The sequence below is a fragment of the Pelodiscus sinensis genome, chromosome 8 (genome assembly GCF_052426305.1).
Source record: "Pelodiscus sinensis isolate ZL-2025 chromosome 8, ASM5242630v1, whole genome shotgun sequence".
Classification (NCBI taxonomy): domain Eukaryota; kingdom Metazoa; phylum Chordata; order Testudines; family Trionychidae; genus Pelodiscus; species Pelodiscus sinensis.
Window position 1 is genome coordinate 58,647,528 of NC_143059.1, and position 16,966 is coordinate 58,664,493.

A 16,966-nucleotide genomic window follows, 5' to 3' on the forward strand; every position below is an offset into this window, starting at 1 on the left:
AGGGGTCTCCAAACTTTTCTGCCCGAGGGCCGCATTAACTATCAAACAGCAGTTCGGGGGCCGACTACACACTTGAGGTCCAAATAAAAAACAATCAAAACATGGATGTTGTTTTAAATTATTTATTGAATATTATTTTATTCAGTTATTATTTAATAACACATTGATACACTACACATGAACACCTGTATTAGTGTGAATGGTGAAATTGTTTCCTGGATGCCAAAATAGCAGACATTTCTGGCTTTAGAAATCACTGTTTGAAATTGGGGGTGGTGCTTGTCCTAGTCCTGCAGGAGGGGCTCCAGAACGGGGAAACTGCTGAGAACTCATTTCCACCTGTGCAATGTGATGAAAATTGTAAGCAACATAATCCTGGCAATATGTTCAGCCTAAGACACTCACACTTGAAGAGATGTGATCGCTCTCCTATCATGCAGGGAATGAGGTGACAATTTGTAACATAGCCCCATGGAACAAGGGGCATGCATTTTAATGGGAAAAGCTGGTTTGAAAGCAGACACGTTATCACTTGGTAAAGGAAGTTGGAAAGCAGTGCCCAACGCTCCCACAGACTGATACCTGGCAGGGCGGTGCTGCTCTGGGTTGTGGATGAGAGAGACCAGACGTGGAAGGGAGAGGGATGTTTCTTCAGGGCGCACTGCAGGGACCAGGGCAGCGCGCTAGGCACGGCACAGCGTCACCCCGAGGCTGTGCCACAGCAACCAGACCGCCTCCTGCAATGGGCACCAGCTCCTCAGCCCCGCCCCCGGAGAAGTAGCCCCTCGCTCCTAGCCCCTGAGAAACCACCGTCGGGTTTCCTCCCCTCCGTCCAGCCTCCCGCGATCCTCTGCCGCCGGGTCTGATCCGGAGCCCACCTTCGAGACCCCCCTTTTTCGCCCGCCTGGCCAAGCGGCACACGAAGCCGTCCCTGACCTGGGCTACCTGCTGTCCTGTGCGCGCGCTGGGGCCTCGCGCAGCCGCCTGCGAATCCGTTTCTCCTGCTGACACCAATGCTCGGACTCAAGCTCTCTCCTTCCACCGCCGCAGCCACCCTCCGCCTGATTGGCTCCGGTTGGTGCCGCCCACAACGCGTGACCCTGCCCAATCTGGGTTGAGAGGGACTGAAACGGCAGCATCGAAAGGGCTTCTGGGAAACGTAGTTTAAACCGAGAGCGCCTCAGGGATAATCTCGCCGGCACGCGGAAGAAGGCGGGGCCAGACAAAAAGGTCTCCACGGGCCGGATGAGAGGGCCTCGCGGGCCGCATCCGGCCCGCGGGCCGTAGTTTGGAGACCCCTGATCTAGAGTGTTAGACCCCGTGCACTTGGGTCAACACAAGAGATCTCTGAGAGGCCCCGGAAACGACAGATGCAGGCAAGGTTTGAAATCAATCGAGCAGGTTTATTGTCAAATGCGAAGCTCTACCAGTTGGTAACAGAGATCAGTACAATGTTACACCACTGGGCACTATGGCCCGCGTTGACAAGGTACCAACACCGGGCAGGCCTATTGCCATATAACAGATATTACCAGCAGTTAGTCAAAGTTAAGCTACTGTGCACTCTGTAAGTTTAGGCAATGACACCTGCCGTTCAGGCGCCTAGTGCGCCCCCCCCAAGGTCGGCCGGAGAGCACCCTTTGCGGTGTCCTTTTATAGACAGGTACAAACAACTTACATCATTTCTTTACGTACCAGGTTACCACCCTCTGTTGCCTAGTTACCACCCCTCACCTTATGGAAGGGGGGCTTACTTACTATCCTTCATGCTGTCAATTTCGACCCGGTCCTGAACCTAGGTTGGTATGTGCATTAGTTTTTAGGGAGTTTTTGTACCAAGACATTTCTATTAAGATGTTCCAATACTCCCCTTTGGCTCACAGTCTGTACCCAGTACCTTCCTGTGTCCTTCCATGCTCGACCTAACTTACACAATCACACAATTTATCAATAGGGCCTCTTTCTTGGCTCCTGTTACTGAACCAAAGTCTTGCTCACTAGATTGCAGGCCTGTTCCTGTTTTCATGTTATAGGCCTCTATTTAGGCCTGCTGACTCCATGTTACTGACCTCAACTTACTACAACTGGAACTACTTAGTAAGTCAGCATCATTTTTCAAAACTAATTGTACCACCTAATAAAATTAAAAAAATAATATCAGAGTAAAGTCCCAACACCTTTTTTATGAAGTATAAAATTATGACCTCTTATCGTTGCTAACCTAATAAAGAATGAAAATACCAATAATTATAGAAAAAGTTCAGTGTGTTTTTCCTCTGAAAAACTGTAGAACATAATTCATAGTCCAAATCAATTGCAGTATGTTCATGCAGTAAGAGGAGCAAAGAAATGCCACCATGGCTAAACATCAGAGTATAAAAGAGGCATTTTAGAGGCAAAAAGGCATCTTTTAAAAAATGGAAGTCCGGGCCTGTGGAGGAAAATAGAAAGGAGCATGATCTCTTGCAACTGAAGTGTAGAAATATAAGAAAGCAGGCCAAGAAACAATTTTTGAGAACAATTATCTAAGGACTTGGGATGTAAAATCCTATTTAATCAGTTAACCGGTTAAATGTTGCATTTGACTAGTTAACTGCTTAAATGGGAGTGGGCAGGGCCTGGCTAGGCTGGGAGTGGCTCCCTACCTGAGGTGGGCCCAACCAGGCTAGGGCATGGGGCTTTTCTGGGCCAAGGGTGTGGGGCCTGGAGCACTCCCAACCCACACTGTAGGTGGGGGGGGCTGCTCAGGCCAGATTGGGCTAGGTTTGTGTATTTGGGCTGGGGCTGCTCTGGGCCCTCTCTGGGTGGCAGTGGCGGGTTGCCCTAGGCTGTGCACGCTGTGGGTGTGGGAGCTGCTCCAGGCTGGGTTGTGACTTGTAAATCCTCATGAAACTACCAGTGCTGGCACCAAATCTAACAGTCCCTTGCCATGAAAGCTGATGAAAAGCAATTCAGATTTTTTCCAGAGGTTTTAAACAAAAGGAAGTTTTTCTTTGCTCAGCACATAGTCAACCTGTGGAACTCCTTGCCAGAGGATGTGGTGAAGATTAGGACATTAACAGGATTCAAAAAATAGTTAGATTCATGAAGGTTAAGTCTATCAATGGCTAGTAGCCAGGATGGATAGGAATGGTGTTCCTAGCCTGTTTGTCTGGAAATGGATGACAGGAGAGGGATCATATGAGGATTACCTATTGTGTTCCCTTCCTCTGGGGCACCTGGTATTGACCACTGTCAGCAGACAGGATACAGGGCTACATGGAGCTTTGGTCTGACCTAGTACGGTCGTTATGTTATTTTTACACATACACACTCATCCTCTCACTCCCATCCTTCAGAAACAAGTAAAATTTTGCAGATAATGAATCCTATCTTAAACATTTTGATGCCTTTGATCAATATGTCATTGCTATAAACTTGATATCCACACCTGTTTTGTTGTTATAGTCTGTTCAAAACTATCATTAAAATAAAGTGTATTTTGCAGACATAAACCCCAATTCTGCAAACACACACGAGCTTAACCTTAAGGAAATGTCATTGGCTTCAGTGGTATTATTTGTGCTTCATTTTAAGTATGTTGCATATGACTATAATATATGTGCTTTTGTATAATATGAATCTCTTTAGAACTCAAACAATAACATTATTATAATTTTTAAATTTTGACTCCATTAGGTGATAAAGTGTATTTGCTTAATGTGCAATTGTAAAGTCAAATACAAAAATCTCTGTCTCTATTGTTTTCCAGAATAAATTTTACATAGAAACCAAGCTTAACAGAGACTTAAAAGATGACCTTATAAAGCTGTTTACGGAACATGTTGCAGAAAAGCACATTTACAGCCTAATGCGTAAGTCAATTTATTGTATTTTTCTTAAAATAGATGGCAATCAAATTCTATTGCAATTTTGGAAAACTAACTGTAGGTTGTAGGAGGAAAAAGCAGAAAAGGTAGGAACAAAATCCTAAGACTAGAAGATTAAAATACAGATTGCAAGTACTGTACATACTTACTGTGGGCTTTTTTGGTCTCTGAATAAAAATGCAGTGTAATGAGGTTGGTTATTTACTAAATATATGGTTTTAAAAGTTTTTAGGAGGAAGAATGAGGCATGTTAGTGCCAAAACAACAATCGTTTTTTCATAGACATTTTGTGTAGATGCCATTGTTGTCCAAATATTTCATCCCAGTGATGTCTACCTTACAATTATGATGACTACGTATTTTATTGTGCAGCGGCCTAGCCTGTTCTACTTTCAGTACAGGTTTGACCTCCATGACCCAGCACCCTTGAGACTTGACCCATCCTGAATGAGGGAATTTGCTAGATCACGTTAGGTCCCTTCTGCTGGCCTCCCAGCCTGCTTCCCCCCTTCCCCCTTCCTGTGGCTGCCTGTGCTTCAGTCCCATTGCCACTGGGCTGCCATCCCACTGCTGCCAGGCTAGGACTACCTGGGGACAGAGGTCCCCAGCTGCCTCTGACCAGAGCTCCCTGGGGACGGGGCTTGCCAGGCCTGCTGCTGTTCTGCCTGCCTGGGACTTCCCTGGGGACAGAGTTTCTGGTTGCTGCTGCTGGTGGGCCCGCTGCTGGACTCCCAGTTGGTACTCATTCCCCTGTGCTGGGGCTCTCTGCTCCAGCAATATCCGTGATACACCAGAGCGTAGGAGGTTTAACCAGTATCAAGAGTGCTAGGTAAATGTGTGTGGTATGGTTGGAGGAATCAGGTGCCCAGGTATGAAACTTGGTTGTCATCTTACTGTATACCTCCTCCCCCCTCTCTTTTCCCACCCCACCAATTAAGAAAAAGATGGGGATGGATGAAGTAGTGGCTAGTGTAGCCTTTATTTTTATTGAAAGTTAATTTTAGTGATCTTATATTACACCATTGAGGTGTAGTGCTGGCTACACTCAAGTTTAACAGAGCTCTGCTTGTTTTTAGATCTTGAGCTCATTGGAACATTGGAACACAGCTCATAGGCAAAGAACACATAATCACAAGAACCAGATCTATCTTTTATCAGTTTTATTAATGTTATGAATATTGCAGCAGATACAGCTTATAGGTATTTTCATGCACCACTTAGAACTAAGGACACATCGTCCTAGATAGTGTTATGGACTGATCATCAGTAGACAGATGTTTCTGCTAGGGCTTTCTCATAAGAAGTGCATTTTTCCTCTTTGGACACCCCGTTTTTTGTCTATACTTACTCTTCACATGTATGTGAAAGTTCCAATGCTCCTTTTTTTTATTGGTCTGATATGCCTTAGGAATTTAAGGGACCATGATTTGCATAGGTTTCTCTTTATTCTCATTAGTGTTGATACAACCTGTATCCTGTGTTTGACATGTGTTGGAGATAGATGTGCTTCTACATTTTTTTGGCAATTTAAATAAATCATCCTTCTAATCTTTTGCAATGTTATCTCTCTTTCCCTCATAATCTTAGGACATCAGTTTATTCTTTGAAAACTTACTTAAGAAATGCTATTGCTAGCATATCTCCAAGGGCTGAAATAGCTAAATTAAAATCTTGCAGGCTTCAGCTTACAGGTATTGTTTCAGCCTTCCTTACTTGGATACCTAATATATGATTATTCCTCCTAAATGCTGATCGACCTTATAGTTCTATAATCCTACACTTTAACTCCATTTAACATATAATAATTAATCATAACATCACACAACAAATGAACAATAAACAAAAATCATAGCTGTACTAGCCACATTAATTTCTCTCTCATGCTATTATGTTAACATAGGTACAGTATATTGATACTATCAGATGACTTCCAAGAACTCTGAGCTGATTTAAACTTTGATTATGCAATTAAATTTGTGGAGGGCACCTGCACCCCATGGAATCCAGCCTCTTATACAGGGGAAGGGTGCAACTGCATCCTCCCCATGGTCCCCCAGGTAAGCATGGGGGGCTCTGTTAGGGCAGTGGATCCACGGCTTGAGCTCAGGCCCCCACCTTCCTTCCGTAGTGGGGAGCCTACACTGGTGCTCCAGCCTCGCCTCGCCTTCCCTCCCATTCCCTGTGAGGTTAGTGTGCCAGCACAGGCTTCTCAGTTGGGGAGCTGGGGGAGAGAACGTCCTGAGCCTCGCTATGCAATCCGGCTTGCGGTGAAGAAGGTTTCCCTCCCCCCTCCCCTGGCTGGGGGAACAGCAGCACATGGGTGTGCTGCATGGAGGCTTTCCCCACTGCTGCCATTGGCTGGAATCCGACAAATGAGAGCAGTGGGAGGCTATGCCTGGTACCTTGCAGAGTGCAAAGGTAAGTAAGTGCCCCCCACCCCTCATGCCCTGACCTCACACCTTCAGCCCCTCATATACCCCCTTCTTCTGGCCAGATACTCTACCCCCAACCCGCTGATCCTCCCCTGCCAACCCGGCCATGGCTGCCACGATCCATCCAAGAAGGTAGTTTCTGTAAAACCTTTATTACTGTATATAATTTTAGTTATAATACAGTCATTTTACCAATCACTGTTTCCACTCAGATTTTTCATTAACATCTCTTATGTACACTCATTGCATGGCAATTTTGAACCCCTTTATTTAAAAAACCCTGCGGTTCACATTTAAAAAAAAAAAAGTCTCCTCCACAGAAATTCTTGGGTACAGACCTGGAATCCTAGTGCAGTTGGCAAGCACCCACATGGCAGAGTCAATTGCAGACTTGGGGCCTCATGAAAATGACTGTTGGCTATTGAGTAATCACAAGGACACTGCTTCATCTATTGTTCCTACTTGTCTGTCAGCAGTGGAAGATAGGTTTGTACTATATATGTAAGTTCAAAGCATTGAAAATACTATTTATATAATAAGATCCCAGGACTGTCACACTGATCATTGCTATAAACTTGATATTTACATCAGTGTTCCTTCTAAGCTGTGTGGCAGCACAGTTTCACAGGTGATTAATCAGCTCTGCCTAGTCAGTAAACTCCATGCAGAAAGCCCTGAGCCTCTAACTAGGTGGGGCTGATCAGTCACCTGGGTAGCTGTACTGCTGCTCAGCTTAGAAGGAACACTGATCCACACCTGTTTTGCTATTATTGTCTTTTCAAAACTAAATTTGCAGGCCATAATTTCATTCGTTATCTGAGACTGCACAGGTGGTGCATTAAGTGAGTGAACTGCTATCCACATGAATCTCCAAGCACAATTTATCTCCCCATCAGATACAAATCAAGACATCCACCCATATGTATCTAGCCAATCATTTGCCACATGCATAGATCCACACTACTCATAACACAGCCAGCACACGAAACAAAACCAGGAATCGTTCTGAAGCATAAAATGTCTAAGTTAGTATGAAGAGTGGAAAGTTGAACAAGCATGGCTGACAACTCTCTTTGTTCAGAATATCACCAGGTTCAATCATCACCGGATTTGTGGTCTGTTACCATCCAGTTCTCACCCACTTTTGGCTCTTACCACACACGACTTCACAAATTACACTCAAGTAACAGCATAGGCTTTTAGCTACTAATGTGACTTAATTTAGTCTGACCTTCTATAAGGAAATAAGCTTTGTTGCACATTTTGTTAAAATCTTTAGAAAATAAAACATTCCTGACTTATTTTGCCATATAATTTTTCTTTGAATTCTATCAAAAAAGAATGTACTGGGTAACACGTAACCTTCCTTTGATTACCACAGGATCTATTTCTTACCTTACTGCTTTGTGATGACCAGCAGAAATAAAAAGATAAACTGCAGGAAGTAGCTTTGTGTTAGGGTTGCCAACTCTGCAGAGAACTATCTTATAGTCTCCAGGAATTTAAACGTTCATCTTTAATTAAAGGTGGCCATGTGATACCTTCAGGAATACATCCAACCAAAACTGGCAGCCCTAGTGTAATGTGCACTGTTAATGGACCTCCTCGTATGATTTCATATATTTAGTCTCACCATACAGCTTATTAGAACAAAGCCTTTTAACATCTTTTCTTGTATTTTAAAACTTTTACAAAATTTTATTGTGACCTGACTTTCTTAGATCCTGACAGTAATAGTGTTTTCTTTCCCCAAAAACAAAGATTAAAGTGGTATAAATTTTAAATGTACTAAAGTATCCCTGGAAATAACTGAGTGCATGCAGCACAAATTATACTATAGTAGGGACATTGAGAAGTATCTTGTAGTTACCTTAGATATTTTCTTGTCATTCTAAAATTGAATGCCAGAACAAATGAATTTCTCTCATACTTTAAAGACACAAACAATATTCTATTTCAAATTGCATTCAAGAGGGAATATTGATATAGTTTAATTGATTTGTAATGTGCTACTGCACAAAGAGAAAAGTTTAATATGCTGTAAGGCAAAAGGCTTTGTGTACAATAGCACTTTGTTGGTCAGGGGTGTGAAAAAACACACCCCTTACCAACATAAACATTTTTATGGGTGAAACTTATATGAATAGCTCTGTCTGCAGGATAGGCTCTCCTGCCAATTTGGCTAATCCTGCTCGTCGGAGGTGGTTTAATTTAGGGATGTGAATGACTAGTCAGCTATTCGATACGCAAATGCTTATAGAATAGTCGACCTGCTCGTCGACTTATCGACACCCCCCACCCCCTTTGCTGACTCTTATCAGAAAGAAGCAGCAAGGGGGAAAAGAGGTGGGGGTGCTTCGAAGTAGCACTGCTGCATGGAGCCAAGTGTCTGCCAGAGTCTGTCACTTTCAAGTGCCCCAGGTTGCATGCAACGTTTCAAAGCAGCAGCACTGCATGGAGCCTGGGGTCAGCTGGGGACCCCTCCACTTAATCCAGGCTCTATACGGCGCTGCCACTTTGAAACGCCGTGTGGAGCCTGACGCTAGGCTCCCTGCAGCGTTTCAAAGATGCGGTGTTGCATGGAGCCAGGGATCAGCTGGGGATTCCCACCTGACCCCAGGCTCCATGCAGCACTGACGCTTTGAAACACCACGTGGAGCATGAGGCCGGTCAGGAAACAGATTTGTTCATTCATACTCTGAGTGCTCCATACTGTTAAAAATGGAAGAAATGAAATATTTTTTAATAATAAAACACCTGTTATCTCTTCCAATTTGGTCACTGGTATTTAAAGTAGACTCTAATCTAGAAAACCAGACTCTTTTTTGCAGACTTACTTGGGAGTCTTTTGCAGACAGTTGTGGCTCCCAGCTCTGTCTTGTGTCCAGAGGAGCCTTTTTAAAAAAAAGACTGCTTTGTTCAGTGACATCACTGTTCACTGGTGGTATAATAGGCACCTGAAATTCTATGGTCTATTTGCAGCTTATATCTACAAATGTGTCCAGCCATCTTCCTTAGTGGCAAAAATGTTTTTAAACCACCTCCAGAGGAGCTAACTAGGACAGAGCTCAGTTTCCCAAAGAGCAGGGTTTTTGGTTTTTTTCCTGTTGATCTCTGAAAAGACCAGTGATTTACTATTATAAAAATTTGGGTTGACCCTGGTTCTCACTCCAGAAACTAAAGGTAGACTGAGTCTTGCCAAGAAGATGTGGTACATGCAGTCTCTAGATACAGGTTGAACCTCTCTAGCCCATATTCTCAGGATCTTACTGCTGGCAAGCCAGTACATTTGCCAAACCATGGGAGGTCAGTATTGTCTAGCAGCATTTCTACCACTTATTGGGCTCTTAGAGGACATGTAGTGATAAATTAGAGCTAAATAGGAACACAGAACACTGAGAGCCAGAACTGACAGCCAGGCTGTAAACAATCTTCATGAGACCATGGGGAACTTGGCCACACCCCTGATAAGTGGGCATCCAACTAACTGAAATCATGCTGGACCACGGATGTTGCTGGACCAGAGTGTGCCAGACTAGAGAGGTTCAGCCTGTACTGAGAGAAATAGCTGTGTTGTTTTTTTTTAATTGATCTACTAAGAAACAAGCTTCTAAGGAACAAATTGGCTTGGGAAGAGTATCTAAGGCAAAATCATTTTGATTTTCAGTTCAGAGCAGTGGTACTCATTAACTTGTTTGGCTGGGATGTGTCTGATTCTATCCTTGGGGCACTACCAAGAGCTTCTGTGAGTTGGTATCACATGCTGTAACACTGACTTCCAGGTCATTCCTGTTTTCAAGTGCACATTCTCCTCTTCCTGCCATGTCAGTATTTGAACTGAGGAATGTTCATAGTATTAATTGCAGTAGGGGGAAACCTACCCTTGTAAAACAGCATGATAACACCTGCCATTTGGTGCAGTCTGCTGATTTCCAAAGACAAAACGATTGCCCTTTGAAAGCATCTTTTTGATTCAAAGATAAAGCACTCCCATTTGAGCAGTAATAATTTCACTATAACTAGAAATAGAGATCAACTTCACCAGAGGAAAGAAATTAATGTTTTCCACATAACTTGCCAGTGGCGACTTCACTTTTCCGTGATTGTGGAGGTAGGGGAATGGGAAGGAGCCTGAATGCTTTCCCTTCCCTCACATGAATCGATGAGAAAGCAAAACCTCCAGCTGCCTGTTAGTGTAGATATCTGCTAGAGTGTACTGCTCATGCAAAGAAAGTGCTATATATAAGGAAACAGGAACTCTGGCTGCAATAACTCGAACCCTTTAGTCAGATTTCAAATCAGAACTGCAAGATCTGAATGAAGGTGGACCAGAGAACCAGAGTTCCACTGAGTACCAGAGTCTAGGTATGAAAATACAGGCAGAAAATTATATTACTTGAATACAATATAGTACAACACTGATTATTTTCCTAGCCCTTCACTGTTTTGTCTATTCTTTTCCAAGTCCTAACATATACCTAGACCAGGGGTGGGGAACCTCAGGCCCAGGGGCTGGATGCAGTCCCTGGCTTGCCTGGATCCAGCCCTCAGGCTCAGGCCTCCCATGTTGGCGCTCCAGTCTCCCTGCTGCTCCACCTTGGGGCTAGAGCACACAGAATCTATCAGGCTAGGCTCGCCTAGGGTCTGGTGCGCAAAGGACTGTGGGGAGTGTCTTTCTCCTTCTCAGTCAGTGGCCATGTCAGTGTGTTTGTTTTGTTTTGTTTTTTTCTTTTTGCTTCTCTCTTGTGTGTTGTCCCCAACTGATTTTTCTGTGGGTCAGTGGCCAAAAAAAAAGTTCCCCATCTCTGACCTAGACAGCCATACAATTAGCTAATCAAAAGCTAGTCATTCATTTGATAGGTTTGCTGTCTCCAGGCTGACTTCACTATAATAGCGAGCAGGCATTTGTTTTATGTAGTATTCAGGTTCAAGATTTAATTTTCTTAAGTGCATTGAAACCTGAAAAGACACACATTGATATTGATGAAAAACTGAAGCCAATATTTCTGTCTCAAAAATAACTGTGGCATGGATTTGTGTGATTTACATTTTGAAGTCTGAGAGTCTGACATCTTGCTCTGTTAAGAGTCTGTGTTTCTTTTGCCATGATACTGAAATGATCTCCCAGAACTCTTTGATGTGAAACATTTAATTGACCCCATGGGTATGCTTCAGTCAGTCTAACTTTTACTTAAGACAGTGTTGTTTTTTTCCCAGTCATGTTCCCCCAGACTCAGTGAGGGATGGGTTTAAAGCAGTTCATCTCTTTGTTTAAAAAATTCAGGTGTACAAATATAGGGGGGAAGTCCTTCAACTGTAAAAATGTTGAGGAGGAAGCAGGAAAATTGACCAGGAAGTTGAAGTTCGGTGATTTCTTTACTTTCTGCCTTGCTTCTGATATGAAATTCAAAAGCATAAATGCCGTATGCAAACAGAGAAAACTAAGGCAGTTAGAGACTGGTACACCTTGCAAGGAAAGGGCTTTCTTTTGCAATACTTTTTTTTTTTTAAACTTTTTGTACCTCGGTTAATGGATAAGCAGAAGAGGGTATCACTTGATTTCCACTCAAGCATATTACTAACAGATGTGTAAATCTATACTGTCATCACGGAGTTCATTGTCAGTGGAACAAAATGTACTGATTTGTTCTTTCGCTTTTTACTAATAAGGCAGTAGTGTGACACACTGTCTTACAGTGATATGTCCCATAGTCCAGTTTTTAGATATGGGAAGAGGGACTATGGGAAAAAACCTGGACAATACTTAATGCCAGGATAAATGCCTGACTGGGCTGCTATGGCAGAGAAACTAGTGTCTTCTCCAACCTCACCTTTTGGAACAGGCAGGTAGAACTAAAGATTAATCAGATTGTGGGTTTTGCTGCCTTCCAAAGATGACTCCCTTTATTTCTCCAGTTTGGCTATTACCTCTCAAGGAGTCAGCTACAGAAAAGGAACCTGAAGCTGCACTGGCAAAGCAAATTAGGAAAAGGTCCTGAAAATAATAAGTTTTTGGTATCCCAGTTGCAAAGAGAAATGAGGAATGCACTACACTCTCATGTGTGCCCTCATGTAGAGCCCTGCAAATCTGCTTGTATTCTGCGGATATTCATGGACCACTTTTGTTGATCGGATGGGGATACAAATCCATGCAGAGCTATACATTTTATAAGATCTGAGACAAGGAAGTACAGTAGCTGTCTTCAGCTCATAGCCTGTGAGGCTGCTTCCCCACCTTCTGATCCTATATTTCCTCTTCCCTCCTCCCTTCCCCTGGCCTGTACTTACTGTGGGAAGGGAGGAGGGAAGATCCCTCTCCAACTGACCTAATATAATAAAGTCAGGAGAGAGTTCCTAAATAGCTTGGCTGCTTAAACCAGGTAGTAGGAACATGGGGGAGTTTGCTGTATGTTTTGATTTATTAACTCCCCTTTCATTGTAGGAGGGTGGGAAAAGGGGCTATAAGCTACTTCCCTGACTTCTAGATCCCATTTTTTCTGTCCCTGCATGCAGAGAAAGAGAAGGTGATAGATCAAGAAGTAGTTATCTGCTGCTTGTAGCCTATAAATTGCTTTCTTGCCTTCCAGAGCCTCATAGGCTCTGAACTGCAGACAGCTGCTTACCTGTCTTTGAGATCCTATGTACAGTATATACACATGAACACAGATGCTCCTCTGAGAGACACTGAGAGGTAGCATGCAGATGTGGCTTCAGATAAGACAGTGCAGATTGTGGGGTGGATGAGAATTGATTCTCACTGAGATGGATTGGAAGCAGATCTACATTTTTGTATCTGCACAGGGCTCTACCCCCTGTTTGCTTTACCATTAACACAGGGTTAGCCTGTGTACTGCTCCTACCTCATTGAAGAAATTAATCTGTTTAGGAAAGGAATATTTTTATTTTAGGTGACTTGGGCCAGCAGCTATGCTGTCTCAAAATCCGTTCAGTTTGGGTTAATTCAGAAAAGCTTTGAGTGAGCTGTTGTAGTTTTAAAGGCTGATGTAATATGTTTACAAAAACAAGTGGTACAAAATGTTGATGAGTCAAGCTGTAATAAGGGGTTGGAGAGGAAAGCACAAATTCACTTCTGTTAATGAGGATTGATCGCCAGGTGAATTTGCTAATGAAATTTGTTTATAAAAAGTCAGGTGCAGTAATAAATAAACCAGTACTGATTGCTGCACACTTTACTTGCCACATATCGTGGATTCACCTTGTTAAATCTTCAAATATTATATGTTGTGGAATAGGATTATAGCTCATTTTGAAAAAGTAAATGATTTTATGGGGGAAAAAGTCTAAACTAGTACAAAAATCAATTAAAGATATGGAAATAGTCAGCAACTATCATCACATTTGTCTAAACATCTCCAGGCTATGGCTTAGTCATGCAAACAGTCCTACATTTCAAGACTAGTTCCATTGATTTTAGTACTCTACTTGTGCAAGTTAAGGGCTACTCCTGTGTATGTTTGCAGGTTGGCTCATGATCAGTCATCTCCTGTGGTCCTGTGTCCACTGCAAGTGTCTCAACTATGTACCTAGGCTTGTGTTTTAGATGCATAAAATATCTATAGCTTAATCTCTTCTAGACTATATTCAGATTTCGGTACACATTTTATTAAAGCCTTGTTCCCTCTGTGACATCACAGTATGCAGTTTTCTTGATGGGCCTAGGGATTGTTGCAGAAAAAATCTGTAGGAGGAAAGTTGCAAATGTCTCATGGTATGCAAATCACTTCCCAGATTTCAAGGAAAACTGTTCTTTTAAAAATCACACTTCCGTCTGAGACCAATGTACCTATAATAGTTACAAATAGAACCTTCAGTTACTGTAATTGAAAGATTAAACAGATTTCTCTTCTCAGTTTGCACTGTTTTGTAGAGGTCTTTTACACAACAGAAAAGGGAAGGTTAGGTGTGTTTTTTTTTTTTTTTTTTTAAATCAGCTATGGTTGTGAGTGTGTGACTGCCATCTTGACTAATGTTGTGGACTGAACTGGGAAAGCTCTACAGCTAAAAATATATGTTTCTACAGTGTAAGCTAAAGAGGCAGGACAGTGCTTTGTGGATGGGGCAGAAAGAAGAGCGTGTAACACTCTGACCTGTGGGTTCTAGAAATATGCAAATATTGGCAAAGGGGCTTGGCGCAGGTATAGTTCTTTTTAACACCGTTCATATTGTCATTAATATACAGGACATAGCATTAATCAAAGCCACTTCTTGTTAAAAATTAATGTTGTGTAATATACTTAATAGTATCAAATCAATAATCATTATGCACATGGCAAACAAAAATTGTGGTTATTGGTAATGTCTCCCAGTTATTTATTAAGCCAATAAGTACATCAAGAATGAAAAATAAATATCCTCTCGTTTTTAAAAAACAAATAATTTCTTGCTTATAGCTGATTTTTAAAAAGCTTGTTTCAGGATGTTCATGTTCAGATCTCCAATCCAGAGCAGATTCTGTTGTCAGTATGGTAAATGCTTTAGTATAGTTATAGTGAAAATTCTTATGTTTACCGTAGCACTGTGAATATTACTGCTAAAATAAGTTGTATTTACTTCAGTTCTGTCTCAGAAACATGGAAATACAGTTACTTGACTGTTTTTCCTTAGAAACCCCATATGCTTAGCTGTAATATGAGAAGGCAAAAGTATTATTTTACGTTTTCACCACACAACTTCATATTCTATATTGCACTTTGACTAAAAGGTTATATTTATACTTGTAAGAATGCAATTGTCACTCATTTGTCTGTCACTTGGTTTCCTCGTTAGGAACATCAGGTGACAGACAAGGAAAAAATAACTTCACTTAACTGCCAAAAATATATGCTGAGAACCTAAAGTATTTGACCAAGAAAATGGTTAATCAGGCTTCTCTTTTCATTTCAGCTTTACTTTTAGATGCTCAGTCAACACCGTTTCAAATAACCCCTTCAACCATGGCAAATATTGTGAAAGGCCTGTATACACTTAGACCAGGTAAATATCCATTGCTTTGTTTTGCAATCTCTCATTGTACTGTAGTATCAAAACATTCCACAAACTTGTATGCAGTCTAACTACAATATTATGTATTTTTGATAAAACCATAAAATCTACCTTTTTAATCAGTGGTTAGCTGTGTTGTGCATTGTCACAACTAGGCCTTCGTTATGAATGCAGAAGATCTATTTTGTGACCTACGGGACAACTGATTCTTGCATTGGGCTCCCACCTTCACTTAACTAGTTTTAAAATATTAAAGGGAAGACTGAAGCACAAGCACTGTGCTTCTTTGTATTACTGTAAGGGAATGAGCTGTTCAATAGGACAGATATTGAACAGTAAGATAGATAATGGAATGATAGGGCCTTTATGTCTAAATGACCTTTCCACCTCTGATGCTGTGATGATTGCAGAACAGATTTTGATTGCAGAACAGATTTTGCTATAAGAAAGATCCAAAATTTATCATTTTTATATCATGGTAAAATTTTATTTTACCTTTGAATAAAATGTATATAATGTGGGCTTCATGGCCAACATTATCTCAGTGAGCCAAGAAAATTGTGGTGTGTACCTACACTGCGATAAAAGGCCCGTGACACTTCATGGATGGTCTGAGTCTCAGGACTCAGGCTGTGGGGCTATAAAATTGCAGTGTAGATGTTCTCGTGAGTGGTGTGGTGAGAGATCCCTCTCTCCTAGGGATGTTAAATTTCTATTAACCAGCAAATCGAATAATCAATGGAATTTCCATCAACTGCTTGATTAGTCGATAAGGGGGGCGCTCACGCAGGGTCCTGACTGCCCTCCTATGGAGACGGTGCCAAGGGGAACTGGTACAAAGGCAGTAAGCGGATGGGATGGGAGATGTGACTAGTCGACTACCTAATAAGCAGAGGCTTATCGGGTAGTTGACTAGTTGCTTACATACCTACTCTTCCTGCCTCTTTCTGCAAGAGTCTACACTGTAGGTTTCAGCCTGTAGATTGGGCTTTGCAAGTCTGAGTCATTTACCAGGTTCTGAGACTTGGTGGCGTAGTTTTCTTATGGAACTGTTGACGTAGTCTGAGATTTTTCATGAATTAGAAACTTAATATGAAATGGAGAAGGGACTGTAAAGTATCATTTGGAAACTAAAATGAGCCCTTATCAAGGGACAATATTCAAAAGGGGTTTAGCAGTGCAGCAGCAGGTAATTAAAATAATCATTGCTCACTGGCTATGTGCAGTTTGCTGAGCTCTGCAGTTATAAGATTTAATGGGTATATAATAAAATATGACATTTTAACAATATTCTAATGTAATTGTATTTGTGATGGGCAACCTACAGCCCACTGGTGTTCCGCCTGTAGCCCATGCTCATCCGGTCAGTCCCCTACCCCACATACCTCTCACGCACTGGGGCACTGGAGCCTCCCAATTCTTAGTCCTCACCCTCCGTCCCAGGACTTTTTGGAGCATCATGAATCCGCTGAATCGTGCTCTGTCCCTGCTTTTCCCCCTCCCTTCCAGAGCTTGCACAATTATGAAGAGCTGTTTTATGACGTTCAAGCTGTGGGAGGGAGAAAGATGGAGTGCGGATCACAGATTCAGAGAGCTTCAAAAGTGCTGGGAGGAAGGGGGAGGAATAGGAAGTGCGGGGCTCCAGTGCCCCAGTGCGCAGGA

General features: G+C 42.3%; 1 protein-coding gene across 2 annotated transcripts in view; it reads left to right on the plus strand.

The window, feature by feature from the left end:
• Positions 1–16,966, plus strand: part of CACUL1 (CDK2 associated cullin domain 1) — an 86,584-nt gene that overhangs the window by 54,750 nt on the left and 14,868 nt on the right. For both annotated transcript variants that reach the window (XM_075935377.2, XM_075935375.2), the window contains 2 exons: positions 3,752–3,854; positions 15,206–15,295. In XM_075935377.2, the coding sequence (XP_075791492.2) occupies positions 3,752–3,854; positions 15,206–15,295 (193 nt within the window). The remainder of the gene's footprint in view (positions 1–3,751; positions 3,855–15,205; positions 15,296–16,966) is intronic.